This window comes from Odocoileus virginianus, unplaced genomic scaffold (assembly GCF_023699985.2).
Source record: "Odocoileus virginianus isolate 20LAN1187 ecotype Illinois unplaced genomic scaffold, Ovbor_1.2 Unplaced_Contig_27, whole genome shotgun sequence".
Lineage (NCBI taxonomy): Eukaryota > Metazoa > Chordata > Mammalia > Artiodactyla > Cervidae > Odocoileus > Odocoileus virginianus.
In genome coordinates this window covers 804,479-825,717 of record NW_027224344.1, presented here as the reverse complement: position 1 = coordinate 825,717, position 21,239 = coordinate 804,479, and the positions used below count along the sequence as shown (strand labels likewise).

At 45.9% G+C, this 21,239-nt stretch overlaps 3 protein-coding genes across 5 annotated transcripts in view; 2 read left to right on the top strand and 1 right to left on the bottom strand.

Moving 5' to 3' along the window:
- GNAL (G protein subunit alpha L) overlaps positions 1 to 21,239 on the top strand; it is a 69,779-nt gene that overhangs the window by 42,449 nt on the left and 6,091 nt on the right. For both annotated transcript variants that reach the window (XM_070464522.1, XM_070464523.1), the window contains one exon: positions 8,761 to 8,858. In XM_070464522.1, the coding sequence (XP_070320623.1) occupies positions 8,761 to 8,858 (98 nt within the window). The remainder of the gene's footprint in view (positions 1 to 8,760; positions 8,859 to 21,239) is intronic.
- Positions 14,654 to 17,654, top strand: CHMP1B (charged multivesicular body protein 1B). Its single transcript, XM_020913694.2, has one exon. The coding sequence runs from the start codon at positions 14,780 to 14,782 to the stop codon at positions 15,377 to 15,379; it is 600 nt and encodes a 199-aa protein (XP_020769353.1). The 5' UTR covers positions 14,654 to 14,779; the 3' UTR covers positions 15,380 to 17,654.
- The window catches only part of MPPE1 (metallophosphoesterase 1), a 25,362-nt gene continuing 21,477 nt past the window's right edge, over positions 17,355 to 21,239 (bottom strand). The window contains exons 11-12 of one of the 2 annotated variants that reach the window (XR_011486573.1): positions 18,571 to 18,821; positions 17,355 to 18,476 (exon numbers count right to left, since the gene is read on the bottom strand). Coding sequence is in view for 1 of the 2 variants with exons in the window: in XM_070464528.1 (XP_070320629.1) it covers positions 18,795 to 18,821 (27 nt within the window). In the remaining variant the exon portion in view is untranslated. Of the gene's footprint in view, positions 18,822 to 21,239 lie in introns of both variants that reach the window. The other variant, XM_070464528.1, reaches the window with a different exon arrangement.

The following is a 21,239-nucleotide window of genomic DNA, read 5'->3' as shown; positions in this document are numbered from 1 at the left end:
CACCTGTCGGCCACGTGTTCTAGACGCTATCCAGAAGGACTGCCCTGTCCCCGGGGAACAGGGCACAGTGGCCAGAATGAAGGAGCCCTCCCACCCCACCAGACTGGAATCCAGGCCCTCAGATACTAAAATCCATGATCAAATGTTGTCTCAGGATTCCTTATTAGGCTCCTTTATTATGTCCTACACTAAAGTTTCCCCAAATACATAATATATATAATTCTGTGGGAATGCAGCAAATACTCTTTTACAGACATTTGCTTTGATCTCTTCCCCAAAAGTCGGCCTTCTTCTTCCTCTTTGCCTCTTAGCACGTAAAGCAGACAGGACTCAGAGTGACTAAGAGACCAAGAATAATACCTCCAGGTGTTGTATAATCAAGTTGACACCACGGAGAACTTTGGGGAGACAACTTGACAGAGCCTGTCTGGAAGTAAAGACCAAAGTCGTGATTCTTTGAGTGTCTTACCCCTAATGAAAATACATAATTATTTTATCTCTGTTCCCACACAAATAAGTTTCTCCCATGAGTCTCTTTCGCATGCTTCAAGTGCACGAGAATTAGGATTTTAGAGAGAGAATCTCAGATATAAGAGTGGGAGTATTGTGAACGAGAAAAATCAAAAGCTAAGGAATTAATTTTATGGGAAAGAATACTTTAAGGAAAATTATATGTTCCCGTCACAATGGGGTAGATTTATTTAACTGTACTGTGGGTCATGGATCTTATTACTAAAACTTTATACTTATCAGTTTTGTGAGACTATAATTTTGAAACAAAAGGTAGAAAGTCCTTAGACAAATCTTACTGGACATTTTTTCTGTTTGGCTGCATCAGGTCTTAAGTTGTGGTTTGCAGGCTTAGTTGCTCTGCAGCATGTAAGAGCTGAGTTCCCCAACCAGGGATTGAACCCATGTTCCCTGCATTGGAAGGAGGATTCTTAACCACTGGACCAACCAGGGAAGTCCCATTACTGTATCTTTAAAAAAAAAAAAAAAAAAAAACCTTTAAACCAAGTGCAGCCTGGCCACTGTGGTTAGCAAAGGCCCCTTTGGCTCAGTCACTCTGCACTTTGGAACCATAGGGAGTTCTGCCCCAGACCTTGTGAGTCATGCTTCAGGCAAAAAGAGGCTAAAGCTACATGGGTAATTCTGTGCTCAGCTACACAGGAAGGAAGTGAAAGCCTCTGGAAGTCATACATGAAATTAACAAGGTTGTAGGATACAGGATCAAATCTAGAAATTAACTATTTCTTTGTACTAACCATTAAAAATTCCAAAAATGATTTTTTAAAAAGAATACACCTTCAAAATAACACCAAAAATTTACTTAGGCAAAAAATCTAACAATGTGGAAAATGTGGTACACTGAAAACTAGGAAACATTATTGAGAGAAAATAAGACATAAATAAACATATATACCATGTCCATGGATAGAAAGTTCATTACTATTAAGATGGCATTCTCCCCAAAGTAGCCTGGAAACACAGTGCAATTCCAGCCAAGATACCAGCAGCTTTTCTCTAGAAACTGACAGGCCCATTCTCAGATGTATGTGGGAACTCAGAAGACCAAGAATATTTTACTCTCATAAAGAAAATAAAACAGTAATAAGAAGACATACAACTCAATTTTTAATGGGAAAAATATTTGAACAGATACTTCAAAAATAAGACATGCAAGTGGCCAACCATCTCGTGAAAAGATGTCCACCATCACTGGCCATTAGGGAGATGCAAACTAAAGCCACAGCCAGATGCCAGCATGCACCCATTAGAATAATTAAAATTTTTTAAACTGACAAAAACCAAGGTTTTGAGGAACTTGAGATTTGAAGGAACTCAAACCCCTAAAACATTGCTCTTGACAGTGTAAATGGAATGGCCACTTTGGAAAACAATTTAGCAGTTTTTTTAACGTTAATCATACACCTGCCATGTACCCCAGCAATTCCACTCCAGGGTATTAACCTGGAAGAGATGATAATAGAAGTCCATACAAAGCCTGGTACTCAGATATTCCTGCAGTGTTACTCATAACTGTCAAAACCCAGAAATAACCCAGTGTCCATCCACTGGTGAGTAAATAAACAAAATGTGATCTTATTCATACAATGTAATAAAACTGAGCAGGTTTTTTTTAGCTACTAATAACAAAACAGGTGAATCCCAGAAAACTCAGGCTAAGCAAAGACCCAAAAGACTATGTGATTTCACTCACATGAAGTTTCTAGAAAAGGCAAAACTATAGAGACATCTATTTCTGCTTTGTTGACTATGCCAAAGCCTTTGACTGTGTGGATCACAATAAACTGTGGAAAATTCTGAAAGAGATGAGAATACCAGACCACCTGACCTGCCTCTTGAGAAACCTATATGCAGGTCAGGAAGCAACAGTTAGAACTGGACATGAAACAACAGACTGGTTCCAAATAGGAAAAGGAGTATGTCAAGGCTGGTATATTGTCACCCTGCTTGTTTAACTTATATGCAGAATACATCATGAGAAACGCTGGGCTGGAAGAAGCACAAGCTGGAATCAAGATTGCCGGGAGAAATATCAGTAACCTCAGATATGCAGATGATACCACCCTTATGGCAGAAAGTGAAGAGGAACTAAAAGCCTCTTGATGAAAGTGAAAGAGGAGAGTGAAAAAATTGGCTTCTTGTCAATGTATGACAAAAACCACTACAATATTGTAAAGTAATTAGCCTCCAACTAATAAAAAAAATTTTTTAAAAAAATAAAAATAAAGCTCAACATTCAGAAAACTAAGATCATGGCATCTGGTCCCATCACTTCATGGGAAATAGATGGGGAAACAGTGGAAACAGTGTCAGACTTTATTTTTTGGGGCTCCAAAATCACTGCAGATGGTGATTGCAGCCATGAAATTAAAAGACGCTTACTCCTTGGAAGGAAAGTTATGACCAACCTAGATAGCATATTAAAAAGTAGAGACGTCACTTTGCCAACAAAGGTCCATCTAGTCAAGGCTATGGTTTTTCCAGTGGTCATGTATGGATGTGAGAGTTGGACTGTGAAGAAAGCTGAGCACCGAAAAATTGATGCTTTTGAACTGTGGTGTTGGAGAAGACTCTTGAGAGTCCCTTAGACTGCAAGGAGATCCAACCAGTCCATCCTAAAGGAGATCAGTCCTGGATGTTTATTGGAAGGACTGATGTTGAAGCTGAAACTCCAGTACTTTGGCCACCTCATGCGAAGAGTTGACTCATTGGAAAAGACCCTGATGCTGGGAGGGATTGGGGGCAGGAGGAGAAGGGGACGACAGAGGATGAGATGGCTGGATGGCATCACTGACTCGATGGACATGAGTTTGAGTAAACTCCGGGAGTTGGTGATGGACAGGGAGGCCTGGCGTGCTGTGATTCATGGGGTTGCAAAGAGTCGGACACGACTGAGTAACTGAACTGAACTGATAGAGACTGAAGTAGATTGTCAGTTGTCTGAGACTGGGGCAGGGATGGGGGAGATGGCGTGGAGGTGGTAGAGAGGCTCTGAGACTTGACTGTGTTGGTGGGTGTATGACTGGATAACTACATGGGTGAATTTTAAGGCATATAAAGTAAACCTCCAAAGGCTGCTAGAAATGATTCTAAGAATAAAGCAGGCTGTCCAAGGTGGGGGGTCAGGGGAAGGCGAGTGTGGTATTTATTGTAAACGTGGGTTTGCCCTCAGTGGTCTCCAGCCACGAGGAGCTGCAACATATGGGGAAACAGGAAGTTGGCCCAGCCCACTGAGCTGCTTCCGGATGCAGGCAGACACCTCCTCGTCATGGGGCTCGGACAAGTGCGAAGGATCCGCGATCCTCCCCATTTTGTCATCTGTAGAACAGGAGCTGCATCACCTGCACAGCAGGACACTTGAGACTCGAAATGAGCCCTCGGCCAGGAGACCCCGAGAACCTTGCCTGGGACACATGAGGCCCCAGGAGGGGCCAGGTGACCCCACCTTATGTTTGGTTTCTTGCTGTGGTTTTATGCCCACAGAGGCCGTGTTTCATGCTAGGAGACACACAAGCTTGGGGACCCCCGATTACTGTTAATACTTTGGTTTTTTTCTGGGTCTTCATTGCAACACGTGGGCTTTCCCTAGTTGTGGAGCATGGGCTTAGTTGCCCCGCAGCGTGTGAGATTTAACTCCCCGACAAGGGCTTGAACCTGCATCCCCTGCATTGGAAGGCAGATTCTTAACCACTGAACCATCAGGGAAGTAAGTCCCCTTTAGCATGGTTTCTGAATGCTGTTTCTAAATAGAATTTGAGGTATCCTGTATTCACTTAGACCTGAGGATGGACAGAAATTATAAATAACCAGGCATGACGGATCCCACACGTACTTTCAACTTGACATCCACCAGATATCTGAAAAGAGAAATGACAGGAGCCTATTAGATCACCCTGCTTTCTGAGGGGTAAAACTAAGTAGGTGCATTTTAGATGGATCAGACTCAAACTTGAGCTTCAGAAAATTCCATTTAAACGGCTACTCACCTGAAACAAACTGCCTGTTTCTAAGGCCCACTTGATGGTGTGATGATCACTGTCCACTCCGTTACCCGGGACGGTTCCTTTAATCATTTATTTTGCTTCAATGTGGGCTTCCCTTGTGGCTCAGCTGGTAAAGAATCTGCCTGTAATGCAGGAGACCTGGGTTCGATCCCTGGGTTGGGAAGATCCCCTGGAGAAAGGAAAGGCTACCCACTCCAGTATTCTGGCCTGGAGAATTCACAAAGAGTCACAAAGAGTCGGACACAACTGAACAACTTTCACTTTTGCTTAACAAGTTCCATAAAGGATTTGGTGCCACTCACAAGGTTATAACACAAATTAATTAAAAAAACGAAGTATGGCAGAAGGGAACTAGGTGCAGGAAAGTAAGTGATGTGAAGCAGATTGAAGTAGGTGCCCAGAGCATAAGGCAAGGTCTACACACAAGCTCGGACCCGTGCCCAGGCAGGGTTTCTGAGCTTCTGTGCCATCAACTGAGTGATGTAAGTGAAGAAGAGTCACAGGATCCCAGAGGATTAAAAATTAATAATAAAATTGAAAGAGCAATTGCCCAAGAGATGCAAAAAACTATTCCTGACACTAAAATTAAAGAGGGATCTTTTCCATAAGTCATCCTAGGAATAACATTTTTCACTCCACCCATAGAAGGTTTCCACCAGCCTCAGGACAGGGCATGGAGTGTGGGAGCAGCCCCACTTGAGACCCGGGTGCCCTCCAGACCCCTGGACCACATTCAGCTCACCAGACAAGAAATATTTTTGACTTGATTTTTATTTCCAAAATGAAAAATGTATTTTAAGAGTTAGTGTAACCAAAAAGTTGTTTTATTGTATTAGGAGAAAAATCATGCAAGGATTTTTTTACATTTCTTATTGGCATACATCTATTTCTATTTTAAAGCAGTAATGAAGAATTTAAAAGAAAAAAAAAAGTTACTCACCTGAGAATTCCAAGCTAGCTTTGAGTATATGTTATATCTACAGAGAGGTGTAAACAGCAGAACCATAAGGCAAGTGTTGTGCTAGGAAATGGAGAAGTTGGGTATTTAATATTTTTAGCTTAAATTTTGATTTCAACATCAAGATTATGCTGTAACAATTTAAAGCCTTACTTTAGGTTTAATTTGGTATCATTATCATTTTTATTTTCTGTAACACAACTCAAACTTCTTTGAATAAGAGTAACATAAATCTCCATGTATTTCAGTTGCTAAATATATGAAGATCACAAGGTGATTCTCATATTCTGTAATACAGAAAAAATAGGAAGTATGACTTAGTAATTTTCTCTTTATTCTCTCAGTTTCTCTCAACTCCCAGATGTCAAAAACAAGTGACACTTCACTGTGAATCACCCTTTCTTTTTAGATACACACACACACAACACTGAAATTATTTTTATTTAGTATTGTTCATTTTAGTTGCTAAGGGAGACAGACTAAAGTTATTCCTCATATTTACTTCCCAGTTGTCTTAGCAAATATAGCAGGTTTCTAGCCAGGCTCTGGACAAATGTTTGCTTGCAGCTCAAGAAGCTGCAGTGGTTCATGATGTCACAGAATTGTTTCTTTACTGGTTTGTATATTTTTATTTGTGCTTGTGGTATTGTGGCTATACCCCTGAAGGAGGGCATGGCAACCCACTCCAGTATTCTTGCCTGGAGAATCCCATGGACAGAGGAGCTTGGTGGGCTATGGTCCATGGGGTCGCAAAGAGTCGGACACAACTGAAGCAACTTAGCAAAGTCTCGGACACAACCGAATCAACTTAGCACACACGCACATTGTGGCTATGATTTCTAAACCTTTATCTTTTAGAAATAATGTTGAAATAAAACAATGGTGTAAGAGAGCTGCTATAAAATAATAACGGTGGGAGAAAAGGCCTGAGATACAGATAAAGAGAGCGGCCACACGATGAGCGTGGAATCTGCCCCTGGGTAGTGAGTACTCGGAGGCAGTCTCTCTGCTTCTGCGTGACGTTTTCCCTGATGAAAAGGTAAATAAGTCACAGACACAGCCACCCTGGAATTTTCCACAAAGGTCTGAGAACTCCTTAAAGAGTAAATGTGGAGACTCCTGGGCACCTGGCCTTGGTCTTGCCTAAGGTCTTGTTCCCCAAGGAGGAAGATGAAGCAGATTGAAATTGCCCCTGTCTTCTTGGTGTCGTCCACAGCGTCTGCTGTAAGGTCACAGCAACCAGGTTCCTACCTCTCTGCTGTCGTCAGCATCACCCCAAGAACCGTGCATTTTGTTCCTTGGGCCGAGCACCCCTTTGTGACTCTGTCTCCAAGGCTTCTGCTCAGACTGTTAAAGAAAAACTTCACTTACATCACTGAGTTGATGGCACAGAAGCTCAGAAACCCTGTCTGGGCACAGGTCCGAGCTTGTGTGTAGACCTTGCCTAATGTCTGGGCGCCTACTTCAGTGTGCTTCACATCACTCGCTTTCCTGCTCCTAGTTCTCTTCTGCCATACTTTGTTTTTATAATTAATCCTGCTTTTAGTGCTGATCCTTGTTAAAGACAGGAAGGGACTTTGTTCCAGGACCACTGCACGAGAGGTTGCAGTGGGGGAAAGGAGGCACTCAAATTCCAGCATCACCGAGACAGTGGCATCACTGCCTGCCAGGACTGGCAGCTCTTTAAGAGTGTGTGTGTGTGTGTGTGTGTGTGTGTGTGTGTGTGTGTCCTTGTTTGGCTCTTACAAAGAAGTTTTTAAGGAAGCCCACAGACAGACCCCTTCTCTGGAGAGATGGGAGCAGCCCTGGAAGGTTCCACAAGGAAGCATCAGTTCAGGGGGCAGGATAAAAGCCGAGGGTCCAGCTCCTCTCCTTTGCATGGACGCTATCCACTCCTGTCCCCTGTGGACAGTATGGACTTGTTGATGCCAACAGGCAGGCAGACATGATCGACACAGAGACTCATGGCGTAAGCTTAAACATTGTTCCTGATATTAGGAGTCAGAATGAGACATACTGGAATCTGGTGATGCTTGCACACAGGGCCCCCACTTCCCTTCCTGGGTTCTGGACCTAATTTGTACCTGTAATTCTGTGTTTCCCTTTTCGTAGTGGGCCTAAAACTTGTAAAAGTGTCAGGCCCCTCAGAACTGGGATCCACCCTTGTATGGAACTGTGAATCTCTAAAAAATGTGCCAACTCAGGTGTTTTTTTTTTTTTTTTCTGCAAAGACCCTGTGCTGATTCTTAGGGAGAGTGGCCTCAGCTGCTTCCTGGAGGGTTTGCCCCAGACCCTCCCCTGCAGATCGAAGGTGGAAGTCAGTGCTTCCTGGCGTGGGAAGGGATATAAATATTCTAACAAAGAGTTTCTTGAACATTTACATAAGTTCTTTTATATTTAGCTGCTAATGTATAGTCATTTGCTGCCATAGCGCTGCTCATTTAAAATGGGTAATTTTGGAAATACAGGTTCACAAAGTCACCTTTACCCAGGCGGCCAGCTTCCCACTTCAGAGGCTGCTGGTGCCATAATGGATGGGCTTGAATGAAAATTCCCGGTTCATGCTTACCTCAGAGTTTCTTAAAAGACCAGAAGACAATAAATCACTATCCCCAAAGATTGTAATTTTAAAAGTTTCTTTCTCATGTACCTAATGCTTCTGGACAGAACATAACTCACCTGGTCAGTCGTCTCTGTTCATGATCGTGGCTTCATTCTCACCTAGAAAATTAAAAGTGAAAGTGTTAGTCACTCAGTCGTGTCTGACTCTTTGCAACCCCATAGACTGTAGCCCGCCAGGCTCCTCTGTCCATGAAATTCTCCAGGCAAGAATACTGGAGTGGGTTGCCATTTCCTTCTCTAGGGGATCTTCCCAACCCAGGGATCAAATCCAGAGTCTCCTGCATTACAGGCAGATTCTTTACCATTTGAGCCACCAGGGAAGCAGCTGAAACAGACCTTGCCATTATAACAAGTGTGTTTTTTCATGGCTGAAGTGGCCACTCTGCTAGTCAAGTCACTGAGTCTTAAGAACTGTAGACTCTTAGTGGTATGGATAGTTGATGAATGTCATAAATTTTGGACTTGTCACTTCCGCTTTGGGAACTCTCTGGGACTATGAGAGTGTTTGACGTAGATTGAGGAATGAGGCCTTCCACCCTGTGCGGAGCCGACCTACCCTGCAGATGGTTTTGGCATTTTCTTTTTCCTTTTAACTTTTGGAAGATGGGTAGCACATGTTTTCTTACCCATAACTTTTTCAAATTTCAGGAATTCTTCGATCATGTGAAGAAGCTCTGGGATGATGAAGGCGTGAAGGCCTGCTTCGAACGGTCCAACGAGTACCAGCTCATCGACTGCGCCCAATAGTGAGTCTGCCCACGAGGCCTGGCCTGGGGTGGGCGCTCCCACCGCACTGCCCCTCGGAGTCCAGCCTTCCCACCCCGTGCAGCAAGTAGCATCACCTGGATATGTGATGACCCAGACTGTCAGGTCATTCTGGCTGCTGCTCAGAGGGTGGAATGGAGGCAACAGAGATCTGTGGGTGCTTCGGGGCAGGTGGTGGGCTTAGAGGTGAGCCTTGGTCCATGGGGGCAGAGCCAGGCAGCAGATCAGATGAGAGGGGTGGAGAAAAGAGGGGGTCAGGATGACCACAGGTGCGTCATGATGCTATTATTCAGGTGGAGACCTGGGAGATGTCGTTAGTGGAGGACAGGATGCCATCCGGCTCCAGTTTGGAGAAGCCAGGCTGAGATACCAGAGCAGAGACAGAGATGGAGCAAGCGGCTGGATGTAGGAGCTGGTGTTAGATGAGAAGAAGCAACCCAGGTGTGGACGGTGCCTGCCCACTGATGACTGTAGAGCCTGGACAAGATGAGCAAGTATAGACAGAGGAGAGGTGCTAAGCAATGATGTTAAGTCTGCAGAGGATGGAGGAGTGGGAAGAGAGGGGATCCTCCCAGGAGGCAGGCAGTCCTCGAGGCCAAGACAGAGACAGATGGTGCTGATGGGACCTTACTTCACCTCATCCCCCTTGTGCCAGGGAGCCAGCCACACCCCCTCAGCTACTGGCAGGTGGCAAGCTGCCCCAATTCAGGGAGCCTCTGGGGCTGTCCAGCAGGGCCAAGTTAGCCAGAGGTGCCCACACACCTGCCCCAGGCGCCCTGAATGACCACCAACAGCATTAATGATCTTCCCTTTTGTACGAGAAAGTCTATTTACTGATAAGGATCTATAGTTAACTAGTTGTGCATGCTCAGTCGCCTCTGACTCTTTGCTAATTAACTAGAGCAGTACTTAAAACTTCTCTTTTCCTGCCATGCTTAACAGTTCCTTCAAGACTTGCCTTGAATCCACATCACCTTGTAAATAGAACACAGGCTCTTGGTTCACATTTGTGACTGCTTTCCTGTGCTCACTTATTCCACAGCCGGATTTCGAAGTCCAGAGAGCTGGGGGGTTTAGATGTGGGTGTGGGTGTGGTGTGGGGGACAGTTCTGGTGGAGCTGAACACAACCTGAGAGGGTCGTGGGGGCCACCCCTTCCAGAGGGGCCCTCATCTCCCCTCTGAGACCCTCTCATGCTCTTTTCTAAGGCCATGTCACCATCACTTAAAAACCACAGTGGAATTATATGTTAAATCACAATGTTGTAGAGATGGGAATGTCATATTAAGAAAATGCCAGCAGCTGGAATTCCCAGCACAGCTCAAAATAACATTAAAACCTACATAAGTTAAAAAAAAAAAAAAAACCTATATAAGTTTGCATCTGAGGTTCATGGGGGTATGTCTGATCGCCATTTCCAGCATTTCTTGAGTGAAGTCTCCTGGGCCTTCAGCGCCCTTCAGTATCCCTTTAGGAATTTCTCTTTCTTATGAAAAGAGCCCATCACCGTAGTGATAGAATTAATGATTTACTTTAAAATAGAATATGCAAGGCACATATGACAAAAAGAAGCAGCCTGAGCTTTGCTGGCAGGCAGTCAGGATCCAGATGTTCTCTTGGGCAGGGTGCTTCATGGAAATAAAGTCACGGACTGTGTTCTCGTGCAGTTGTTGTAGGATTGACTAAGCAGAGACCCAAACACCTCAGAGCATGCCTGGCACCTGGGGGCCCTTGCTGAGCTCCTGCTACCGTGTCTCCATGTGGGACAGAGGTTCAGGGGGTCCCCTGAGGGGCCTGAGATCAGCACTCCCACCCGGAAGGACCCCAGCCACGATCTGCTATTTCCTTCAGTTCTCTCCTTTCAAATTAGGGAGAGCGACACTGAGACCCAAGGTGAAGACTGCAGGCTTGTCAGACATCAACACCGCGACTCCTGTTCTGGACTCTGCCCCCCACCACCCCCCAAACATCACTATCTGGGTTAATCCTAACATCCCCAGCTTGGCTTCCTTAATCCATTTTAATATGCATGTGACTCAAGTGGGATCAGCAACCGTTGTCTCTTTTTTTTTTTCTTTTCTTTTTATTTATTTATTTATTTATTAAAAAAAATTTTTTTTTCATTTATTTTTATTAGTTGGAGGCTAATTACTTTACAACATTGCAGTGGTTTTTGTCATACATTGAAATGAATTAGCCATGGATTTACATGTATTCCCCATCCCGGTCCCCCCTCCCACATCCCTCTCCACCCGATCCCTCTGGGTCTTCCCAGTGCACCAGGCCCGAGCACTTGTCTCATGCATCCAACCTGGGCTGGATCACAATCTTGTTTTCCCTCTGCACACGGATTTTGTGTCTGGGGCCAAGGGGTTTCAAGAACAAGTAACATTTCATAACACTCGTTAGATGCACGCATGGTACCCAATGTGTTTATGTTGCCAAATGACATGTTGAAGGAAAGTAGCTGCTTCTACCTCCCATCACCGTGGTTCATGGAAGAAAGGACATTCCAGCGTCCAGCTGGGAATGTCCTGGGACTGGGACACTCAAGCCCGCCTGCCCAACCCCCAGGTTTCCAGCTGCTTGGAGAATGTGTCTTGTTCCTCCTTGGAGGCTCAATTCCTGGGAGGGTGTCTTTGCATGAAGTCAGAGCTGTTTGAAATCAGGAGCCCAGGGCCCAGCATGGGGTTGGTGGGGAACTGAGCTTTGCCCTGGCAGAGTCCAGGGTTCTGAGGCATCTTCTTTTCCCTTCTCTTCTGAATTCTCGAGAAAAGATCTGCTGACATCTTGGCGTGACTCCAAGTCACTACGTTGTCTGTTCAGCAGTCTTGTATTTTGAACCCAGATGCTAACTAAGAAGGGATTCATTTTAAGTCATTTCTTCCATGGCAGAAACCATGGGAATATTTGAAGGGAGGAGATGCTTCCTGGGGACCTGAACTTCCAGTGAAGAATCCAAGAATGGTCTCACCACAGTTCCTCAGAAACTTAAAACATGGAGGAACCCAGCATTTCTCTCTCGGGTACACCCAGGAGATTTAAAAACATACGTCCACACAAAAACTGTGCCCAAATGTTCACAGCAGCATCATCCACAGTAGCCAAAAGCACAGACAACCCACATGTGCATGAAAGGATGAAGGGATAAACAGACTTGGTCCAGCCACACACAGGGATCTTATTTGGCCATAAAATCGAATGAAGCTCTGACGCATGTTATAGCGTGAGTGAACTTGAAGACATGAGGCTCAGTGAAAGAACCCTGGCACAAGGGCTACATGCCCTATGACTCCATTTGTATGAAATGGCCAGAACAGGCAAGCTCATAGACACAGAAAGCAGATTAGTGGTTGCCGGCAGCTGGGGAGGGGAAATTGAGAGTGGTTCGAAATGGGTGGGCCCTGCACCATCTGACAGAGGACCCGGCTGGAGCAGCCTGGGAATAAGCATATTATGAGCTTTAAGGGTTGGCCTGTCAGTAAAAATGAGTGTCTTTGGAGTATCAAGCAAGCTGAGCGAATTAGCAGAGATTCTGTTTTATAAGAGGTCCCCGGTGCCCACTGTGAAAATTAAAAACAATCTCTACTGCATTATCCCCAAAAATGCACTTCCTCTAAGTGCTAATAATAAGTGATTAGGTAGCCATGGAAACAGCTATTTTGGGAGAAAGGAAATCAAAGAAAATTGGATTTCAGAACAGGTTTATAAAGTCAGACTTCGCTTAATCTAACTTGAAACTCTGCAGTGTACATAGGGTCTCATGCTTTGCACTGTTGTGTTTACATGATACCTTTCAGACACGTCCATGTACATAATTGGTTTTAGAATACTCTGGAAGAAAGATGCCCCCCAAAGAAAAAAGAATAGTGGGAAAGGTGAAGTGATTCACAGCTGTGTTAGCATTAGTTGCTCAGTCATATCTGACTCTCTGCAACCCCGTGGACTGTACTGTCAAGCTCCTCTGACCATGGGATTCTCCAGGCAAGAATACTGGAGTGGGTTGCCATCTCCTTCTCCAGAGGATCTTCCCCACCCAGGAATCAAACCCTGGTCTCCCATATTACAGGCAGATTCCTTACCATCTGAGCCACCTTCTAGAAACGTCTCATGTGAAGAAAAGAGTGCTACTTTAGGGAGAGAAAATCTTAGCTAAGCTGTTGACGAGGGTAACATCCTAGCCCCTCTCAGTCAAATTCAACTAAGCAAAGCATCACTGGGGTTCAGTGTGTGCTGTGTGCAGAGCATGTTCTGGGATCCACAGCGGGGAAAGGAACAAGGCTGTTCTCTGCCTCCATGTGGTTCATGATATTATAGGTCCCCAGACCCATGCCAGGAGGTCTGCTGTGTATGCTGTGCGGAGTGGAGAGTGCAGCACAGAGGGGCTCCTGGAGAAGGTTCTGGAGGAGCAGTGTGAGGCGGGGGCAGGATCTCAGCAGAAGGAGATGTACGGGGTGGAAGCCCACACAGCAGGGACAGTGTCCGCAGAGACGATTCATCCAAAGTGAGAAGTGACCACCCCTCCTCATCCACACTGACAAGTGACCACCCCTTCCCATCCACACTGACAAATGACACAGTGGTGTTCAGCCTTCAAGCTCAGTCTGACTTGGCTATGTGTGGAGAGAAAGAAGAGGGTGGGGACCGTGTCTACACATGCCTTTCTGCCCAGGTGTTGGAGCAAGAGTGATATAGCCAGAGATGTGTTTTAGGAAAATGCACGTGCCAGCACCACCATGGCCAACTATCACAGGGGGCCCAGAGGGGTGGTGAGCCTCTGGATTAAAACTATCTCAAACAGTTACTCTCAGAATCCATTTTCAGCTGAGCTCCTTAGGGCAGGTTGGGCCTTTTTATGCTGTCCTTGCTGTACCAAAGGACTCTTCCTAAAAGAAAAAAACCGCAGCACCAGCTGCAACCACCTCCAAGCCTACACTTCTGAAGGGTATGATACATGGTGACAGTTTTGATATGTGCCAATGGGTGTGGATCCCAGCACTTCACTATCATCTGCCTGCATCATGTAAAATGAGAGTTTTGCCTGTCAAAGTTAAATGTGAATGAAGTTCCTTGGATATTTATAAAATATCAAATAGGATCCTATCAGCAAAAGGTGGGTCTTTTATTACTAAACTTCAGAAAGATTTCTGGATGGTCGTTATTAGCAATTCACGTACTAGCTGACCTTCAGCCACGGGATAGATGAGGTGGTCCGTGGACTGGAAAGTATTTTCATCCACTGCAGTAAAAGGATGTCTCAGGCTGCAGCCAGACTGTCCCCAAAGAATGAGGTGCAGGTCAGTGACACAACTTTCTGTGTTTTGTACTTTTAATTATTAACGGTCCACTTTCCCCCTGAGAAGGTGGAAGTTGCAGGAGTAGGTGGAAAAGTCTGCTGACCTCGGGAAAGCATCCTGGTTTTCAGTCTTTAACTGGACACCTCCGGCCTCCAGCCTGTCCGTGCGTAAGAAAGTGTGCATACACGCACTTTTGTGAATTTACTAATGCTTCAGTGCTTTAACAACTGGCGAGAACTAGGTACAGGGGGCGAGTGCCCTAGTCGGCGAGGCCAGCCGCAGTCCTCGCTGGAGGATCCAGCCCGCAGGACTCCTGGTCTCAGTGGGCCATGTCCGGAAACCCCGCCCCCTTCGCCGTGCGTCCCACGGGCCCCGCCCCTGGCGCCGTGCGTCCCTTGAGCCGCGCCGTGCGTCTCACGGCCCCACCCGCTAAGCCGCGGGCCCCGCCCTGGCGCCGAGAGATGACGTCACCGCCTGCGCCTAGGGCGGCAGAAACAGGAAGTGAGACCAAAACAAAGGAGCGGCGGCGGGGAACGGTCTCTGTTTTTCTGCTTCCTCCGGCCTCCTCCTCGACCGTGGCCGCCGACCCTCGGAAGCTGTCCGAACATGTCCAACATGGAGAAACACCTGTTCAACTTAAAGTTCGCGGCCAAAGAACTGGGCAGGAGTGCCAAAAAATGCGACAAGGAGGAAAAGGCCGAAAAGGCCAAGATTAAAAAGGCCATTCAGAAGGGCAATATGGAAGTTGCGAGGATTCACGCCGAGAACGCGATTCGCCAGAAGAACCAGGCGGTGAATTTCTTGAGGATGAGCGCGCGGGTGGACGCAGTGGCCGCCAGGGTCCAGACGGCCGTGACGATGGGCAAGGTGACCAAGTCGATGGCCGGAGTGGTTAAGTCGATGGACGCGACGTTGAAGACCATGAACCTCGAGAAGATCTCCGCCCTGATGGACAAGTTCGAGCACCAGTTCGAGACGCTGGACGTTCAGACGCAGCAGATGGAGGATACGATGAGCAGCACGACGACGCTGACCACTCCCCAAGGCCAGGTGGACATGCTGCTGCAGGAAATGGCAGACGAGGCCGGCCTCGACCTCAACATGGAGCTGCCGCAGGGCCAGACCGGCTCCGTGGGCACAAGCGTGGCCTCGGCCGAGCAGGACGAACTGTCCCAGAGGTTGGCCCGCCTGCGGGACCAGGTGTGACCGTGGGACCGCTCAGAGGCGAGCCGGCCGCAAGCGCCCTTCCGAAGACGGATACTCTACACTAGAACCTCGGAACCGGCTAGAATGCTGAACTGCTCTTACTCAAGATGCTTCTCCCTTCGGGTTTACAGTGCTCTCCAGACACACGAAGAATTCCCAGGCCTTCTCGTAACTCTTAACTGGATTTGAAAGTTCTGTATGGCTTGTGATCAAGTGTATCTAGTTAATTCGACTTGTATGAATCTTTCTCAAAAATTTGGTCAAAACTCTAGTTCCCTTGTATTCAGTTTTCTGCCCGAATTATCAAAGTTGACAGTTTTCTTTTTATTTTGTGTAGTTGATAATATCTGGAGTTGAGGAGTGGTGATTACTTAGGTCGATTGCAGGGCTATCTACTCTTCATTCGGCGACTTATTTCATGGGCAGCGCCATTCTGTGTATCCTTTGTTTGTTGCCGTGAAATGCAGTCTACAGCTGACTATTAATCTGTTCTCATAACTTACACTGAAATTACTTTAGTACCTTCTCGTGTAATACTCTTTTACTTTTTATGGCCTATAAATTTCTTGTGGTAGTTGCCTTTCTATAACTGGAAGAAAATGCTACCTAACTTCCACATAACATAAGAGAAAATCATTTGTTTATGGTTTTAAGATTTACAAGGCTTAATGTGTGATGGGTATTTCCAAGTGAATTTCTCTCACACATTTCTGGTTATTTTCCTATTTCATTAGACTGTGATTAGATTTATTTTAAAATATACCAGTTAGCATGACAGTCACATTTCTCTAATGTTGCCAAAGAACTGTTGATGGGTTTGAGAAGCCCTGGGACTGTGTGTGAGAGCGAGTTTTGTTTAGATTTTAATCAAAACTAGAAATAAAATTTTAGGTTCTAGTTACTCGCATTTATTATCTTGTCTTAAAGCGACAACTCTTTAAAATCTTGGGAGTACTGATACAAGCTGGGATATTTGGTTTAGCCTTTCACATCCATGACATTCTCATGCAGCGTCTGGAAGTGTGGGAAGGACAGGTGCAGACTTGACCCTCTCAGTCCAGAGCCCAGCTGTGCTGCCTTCCGTCTTTCTGGAACGGTGGTGTGCAAAGTAAAAGTGAAAATGTAGAGCCTGTAGCCACCACTTTCTCTGATCCTTGAACAAAGAGAGCAGTGACTTGCTTTTGCCTCAGCAAGCATATTAATCTAAGTTAAATACTTAAGGATATTTTTAATTCCCCCTTCCCTTCACTGGAAGATTTCTCCATGAGACAATTCCAGTATTTCAGGAAATAATTCAGAGGACTCTTCCAAGCCCTTCGGATGGTTGAGAACCAAGTGTTCACCACTATAACATGTCCTCCTGTATGAATGTGTGTGTTTAAGCAGGGGGAGAAATGCAGAGGTGTGTGCAGATGAGAACTGACCCTCATATTTAAGTGTCATTAAGTCTGACTGGCTGTTGTTCCAGAGTCTTCTGTGAGCAACACCTGCCAGTCGTCTCCCCACGTCCTCTGTCTAGAACCTGTCCCTTTAGGTGTCTCCTCCCATCTGCATGTTGCACAGAAGCAGCTGTATGTGAGCACATAATGAGCCCTAACCCTCCTCAGACTGAAAAAATTATTACAGCTTAAAAATAGCTTGGTGTTGATCCTTTGGTATGTTTAGGACCCTTTTATAATGCAGATATTCCCAACAAAATTAATATATTTTGTGAGATTAAACAGTGCTTATATATGCTTGGCCTTTCTTAAAATATGTTCATTTCAAACTACATGAATGTACATTTTTATAAAACATACATATTTTCAAAAGCATATCAGGCCCACGAATTATTTCCTCACTTTTGCAGTTGATGAAATGCTGGAATATGAACCACAGAAGTTTGTCAAATAAATCATTTTAAATTGCATGTTATTGCACATGAGTGTACATGCTGTTTACAAAACTATTTAAGGAAAAATGATTCGGAGGTTGATTTGGTTCAGAAAGCATAGTATTTTTATGGACTCAGTTTTAGCACCTGAATTTCTGTTTGCATGCCCATTTCTAGAAGCCCAGGTCGTTAACTTCTTTGCTGTAATAGTTTCTTCAAGGCAACAAGATTCCTCCTTATTGAAACTGCCCCAGGCTAAGCCCAGCTCAAACATAACCAAGGAAATGGCTCCTCTTCCATATAACCACTAGTACAATTTCTCCTCTTATTTCGCCTTTGTATTTTTCTGCCTTCAAATGCAGTTTCCAGATGGGTTTAGAATAAACTTTTAAGTTCACTTTATGAGCTGTTCAGTTTATTTCAGTTCAGATGAGAAGTGTGCTGTTGGAGACCCTTCTTACTAAAGCTGCTTCTCCCTAAAGGAGCCTTAGTGCTGGTGTGCCCTTCAGGTGGGGGTGTCACATGCCCACCCTGCCATATTTGATTTGGAAAAGCACCCCCTAAAGTAAGCGCCAGTCCGACCACCCCATTCACTGAACATAGTCTAGGGGTCAGCCAGACCACCTCAACCTGTTGAGCGTGAGCAAGACACCTGCAGCAGCTACAACACCCTCTTGGAGGCGTTTCCACAGCCAGAATCCAGAGCTCAGGACCTCAGGTGCTGCTGGCAACAAGCTTCAAGCCCATGGACATCAAACACACTGATAAACAGGCCTCTGTGTCGTCTTTTAATCAGCTGGTTGGAATGAAACCAGCCTGCCTGGTTTACCAGGTTCGTTTTCCTACAGCCAGATGCTTAGGTTCCGTCTGGAGCAGGACGGGTAAGTCTGGGTTACCATCCCTGGGCGTTGGATGGTGCCCAGCTCGGTGGGCTCCCGGCTGAGGGTCCATTTGAACTCAGACCTCCCCTGAGTTTTCTTGCTCCTGACCCCACCCAGAGCCCCCCAGTGACAGTGTCATTTTCTAATTGGATTGTTTTTAGCTACTGAGTTCTGTGAGTTCTTTATATATTGTGATTATTAACCCCTTATCAGACACATGATTTACAGATACCTCCTCCCATCTGGTAGGCCGTCTTTTTGTTTTGCTGGTGGTCTTCGCTGTGCAAAGTCTTCTTAGGTTGATGTAGTCCCTTTTGTTTATTTTTGCTTTTCTTCCCCCTGCCTGAGGAGACATCCAGAAAGAAAAATTACTGAGACCAGTGCTAGAGAACATGGCCTATGCTTTCTTCTGGGAATTCTGTGGTTTCAGGTCTTACATTCAAGTCTTTAATCTGTTTTGAGTTTGATTTTTACGTAGGGTGTGAGGTAGCAGTCTGGTTTGATTATTTTCCGTGGAGCTGTCCAGTTTCCCCAACACCAGTTCTTAAAGAGACCATCCTTTCTCCAGTGTACGTTCTTTGCTCCTTTGTCATAAATTAGTTGTCTCTTATGTTATGGGTTTGTTTCTGGGCTGTTGATTCTGTTCTCTGGAATTGGCTTCTTAGAAGAGATTGGGTTCAATCTGAGGCTGCCAAGGGGAAAAAAAAGTGGGGATTACATAAAGGTCTGAAAAGCTGAAAATCTCCATGTGGATTTGACTGGGGTGGAAGGTTTGACACCACTGGGAACAGGGAAGAAGTGGGGTGGATCGCAGAGGTGTGGAGGCCGATTCAATGTGAACTTCACTCCCTGAAGAGCAGGACGTGAGTCAGCAGGTGTGCCCCGCAGGTGAGGGGCAGGGACAACCTGGGTGGGGGCACAAGGGTCACTCGTCCACCCCAACTGTGACTTGGCTGCAACTCCCAAGCCCCAGCTCTGGTCAAGGACCACTTATGTAGCCTCGGTTTCAGCCCTGCTGCAGGCTGCTGTCACTTCTGGTTAACACTTTCCTCCAGTGTTTTTCCATCAAGTAAATAAGCATCTTGAAGTGAATTTTGATAACACACCGAGAAAAGGCTTTACTCAATTTGTCCGAGTTCTGACCTGCTGCATTCTTCACAAAACAAATCATTTTAAGTACATTTTATTTAAATGTCTTTGGTACCAGTTGTTCAAAGGCATTTAACAGAATAATTTCATGTTTTTACAATCCCCCCACCCCCACCCCCCAGCCAGAAGAACTCTGCGATTCTGAGATACTGGGGTGGGGCGGCCAACAGAGGAGAAAAGAGCAGTGAATGGCTGTCTTGTGCCAGGATCCAGCAGAAGGGGATCCCAGTGTCCAGAGTAAAAACACTGCAAACAGAACTATCCTCAGCTGTAGTAGGAAGCAGTTAAAAGAGCACAGTAAATTGCTCTTTAACTGCTTTTCTTAAAGTGACTGTGATGGGAGTGACTCTACAATAGTAACTTGTTTTTGTCTTGCAGCTCTGTGTCTAGTGGGAGTGAAGGGTCTACAAGTGGGACTCTTAGATCTTGTGAATTTTTCCACATCACAGGCAGTGGTGTGTTTAGGGAGTCAACCCTTTAAAATTTAGTCATGGGCTTCCCTGGTGGTCCAGTGGTTAAAAATCTGCCTGCCAGTGCAGGGGAAATAGGTTCAATCCCTGGTACATACACTAAGGAGCACCTAAGTGCTGTAACTACTGAGCCCATGAGCCAAAACTACTGATGCCGTGTACCTAGAGCCTGTGTGCCACAACAGGAGCCCCTGCTCTCCCCAACTAGAGAATGCCAGTATGCAGCAATGAAGACCCAGTGCAGCCAAAAATATCTTTTTTTAAAAACCATAAAAAATTTTAGTCACACAAAACTGCATAATTTGGGAAGTTCTTTTAAAATTCCTGTTCTATATATTATTTTAGGAGCCCCAATTTTAAGAAGTCCTTCTATACCATGTGGGTAATACACCAGTTGAACCAAAGATTAAGGTGGAAAGCCTGCAGAAACTGACTGCTATAGTTTTTACTCCTTAGGCTCTCAGCCATCTGGGGGGATTTGCAGCTTCTGTGGCACAAATGTGAACTCAGAGGACCATCCTGCACCAGTGACAGTTCAGAAGATGCCTGGAAAATGTTCACTGATGCCTGTCAGATCCCAGGTGGAAGTGGTAAAGAGCCCGCCGGCCAATGCAGGAGATAGGAGTCACAGGTTCAATCCCTGGATTCAGAAGATCTTCTGGAGAAGGGCATGGCAACCCACTCCAGTATTCTTGCCTGAAGAATCCCACAGACAGAGGAGCCTGGCCAGCTATGGTCCTAAGGGTTGCAAAGAGTCAGACACGACTCAAGCGTCTTAGCACGCATGCATGGAAGAACCCTAACACCCATGCCTGGGCTCAGGAGTAGGGGTGTGAGGGACAGCTTTCCTATTTCTGTGTCAGGAGGGTACTCCTACAGCATCCGCCTTGGGATGGTGGTCTCTGATCTTTCAGGAAGGCTTGATGTCTTTTTTGTTGACCACATTTCATTGTTTCTACTTGTACCAGTCACTGCCATCTAATAGACTCACTCACCTCCTCCTCTCTGTCTGCATCCAGTGTGTGCCCCCTAAACTCATCCAGTGGGTGCCCCCTAAACTCATCCAGTGGGTGCCCCCTAAACTCATCCAGTGGGTGCCCCGTAAACTCATCCAGTGGGTGCCCCGTAAACTCATCCAGTGGGTGCCCCCTAAACTCTGACTGGAGCTGAAGGACTTCCTGCCTGGTCTGATTTTCAGTTCCTTCCAGCCCTTTCAGAGAGGATCAGCATCTGTTACATGTTCATGTTAGATTTCCCTGCTAAAAGGAGGACCGCCTCAAGTTATCACAGCCCCACAGTGGGGAGGGAGGCGGCTCATCTCCCACCCCTGCCAGAGCCCCCAGGGTCCGGAGCCCCACCACCACTGTGCAGACACCTCTCCCCCTCCATCACAGACACAAGGCTCTTGCCCTGTTCCTTCCCCGTGAGGTGGTCAGGGTGGACTTTGAGGGCCCTCTGATGCACCAGATACAAGGCCAGCAAGGACT

What these genes read in the sequence shown, in the direction of transcription:
- CHMP1B (XM_020913694.2), top strand. Translation starts at nt 14,780, where the DNA reads ATGTCCAACATGGAGAAACACCTGTTCAACTTAAAGTTCGCGGCCAAA.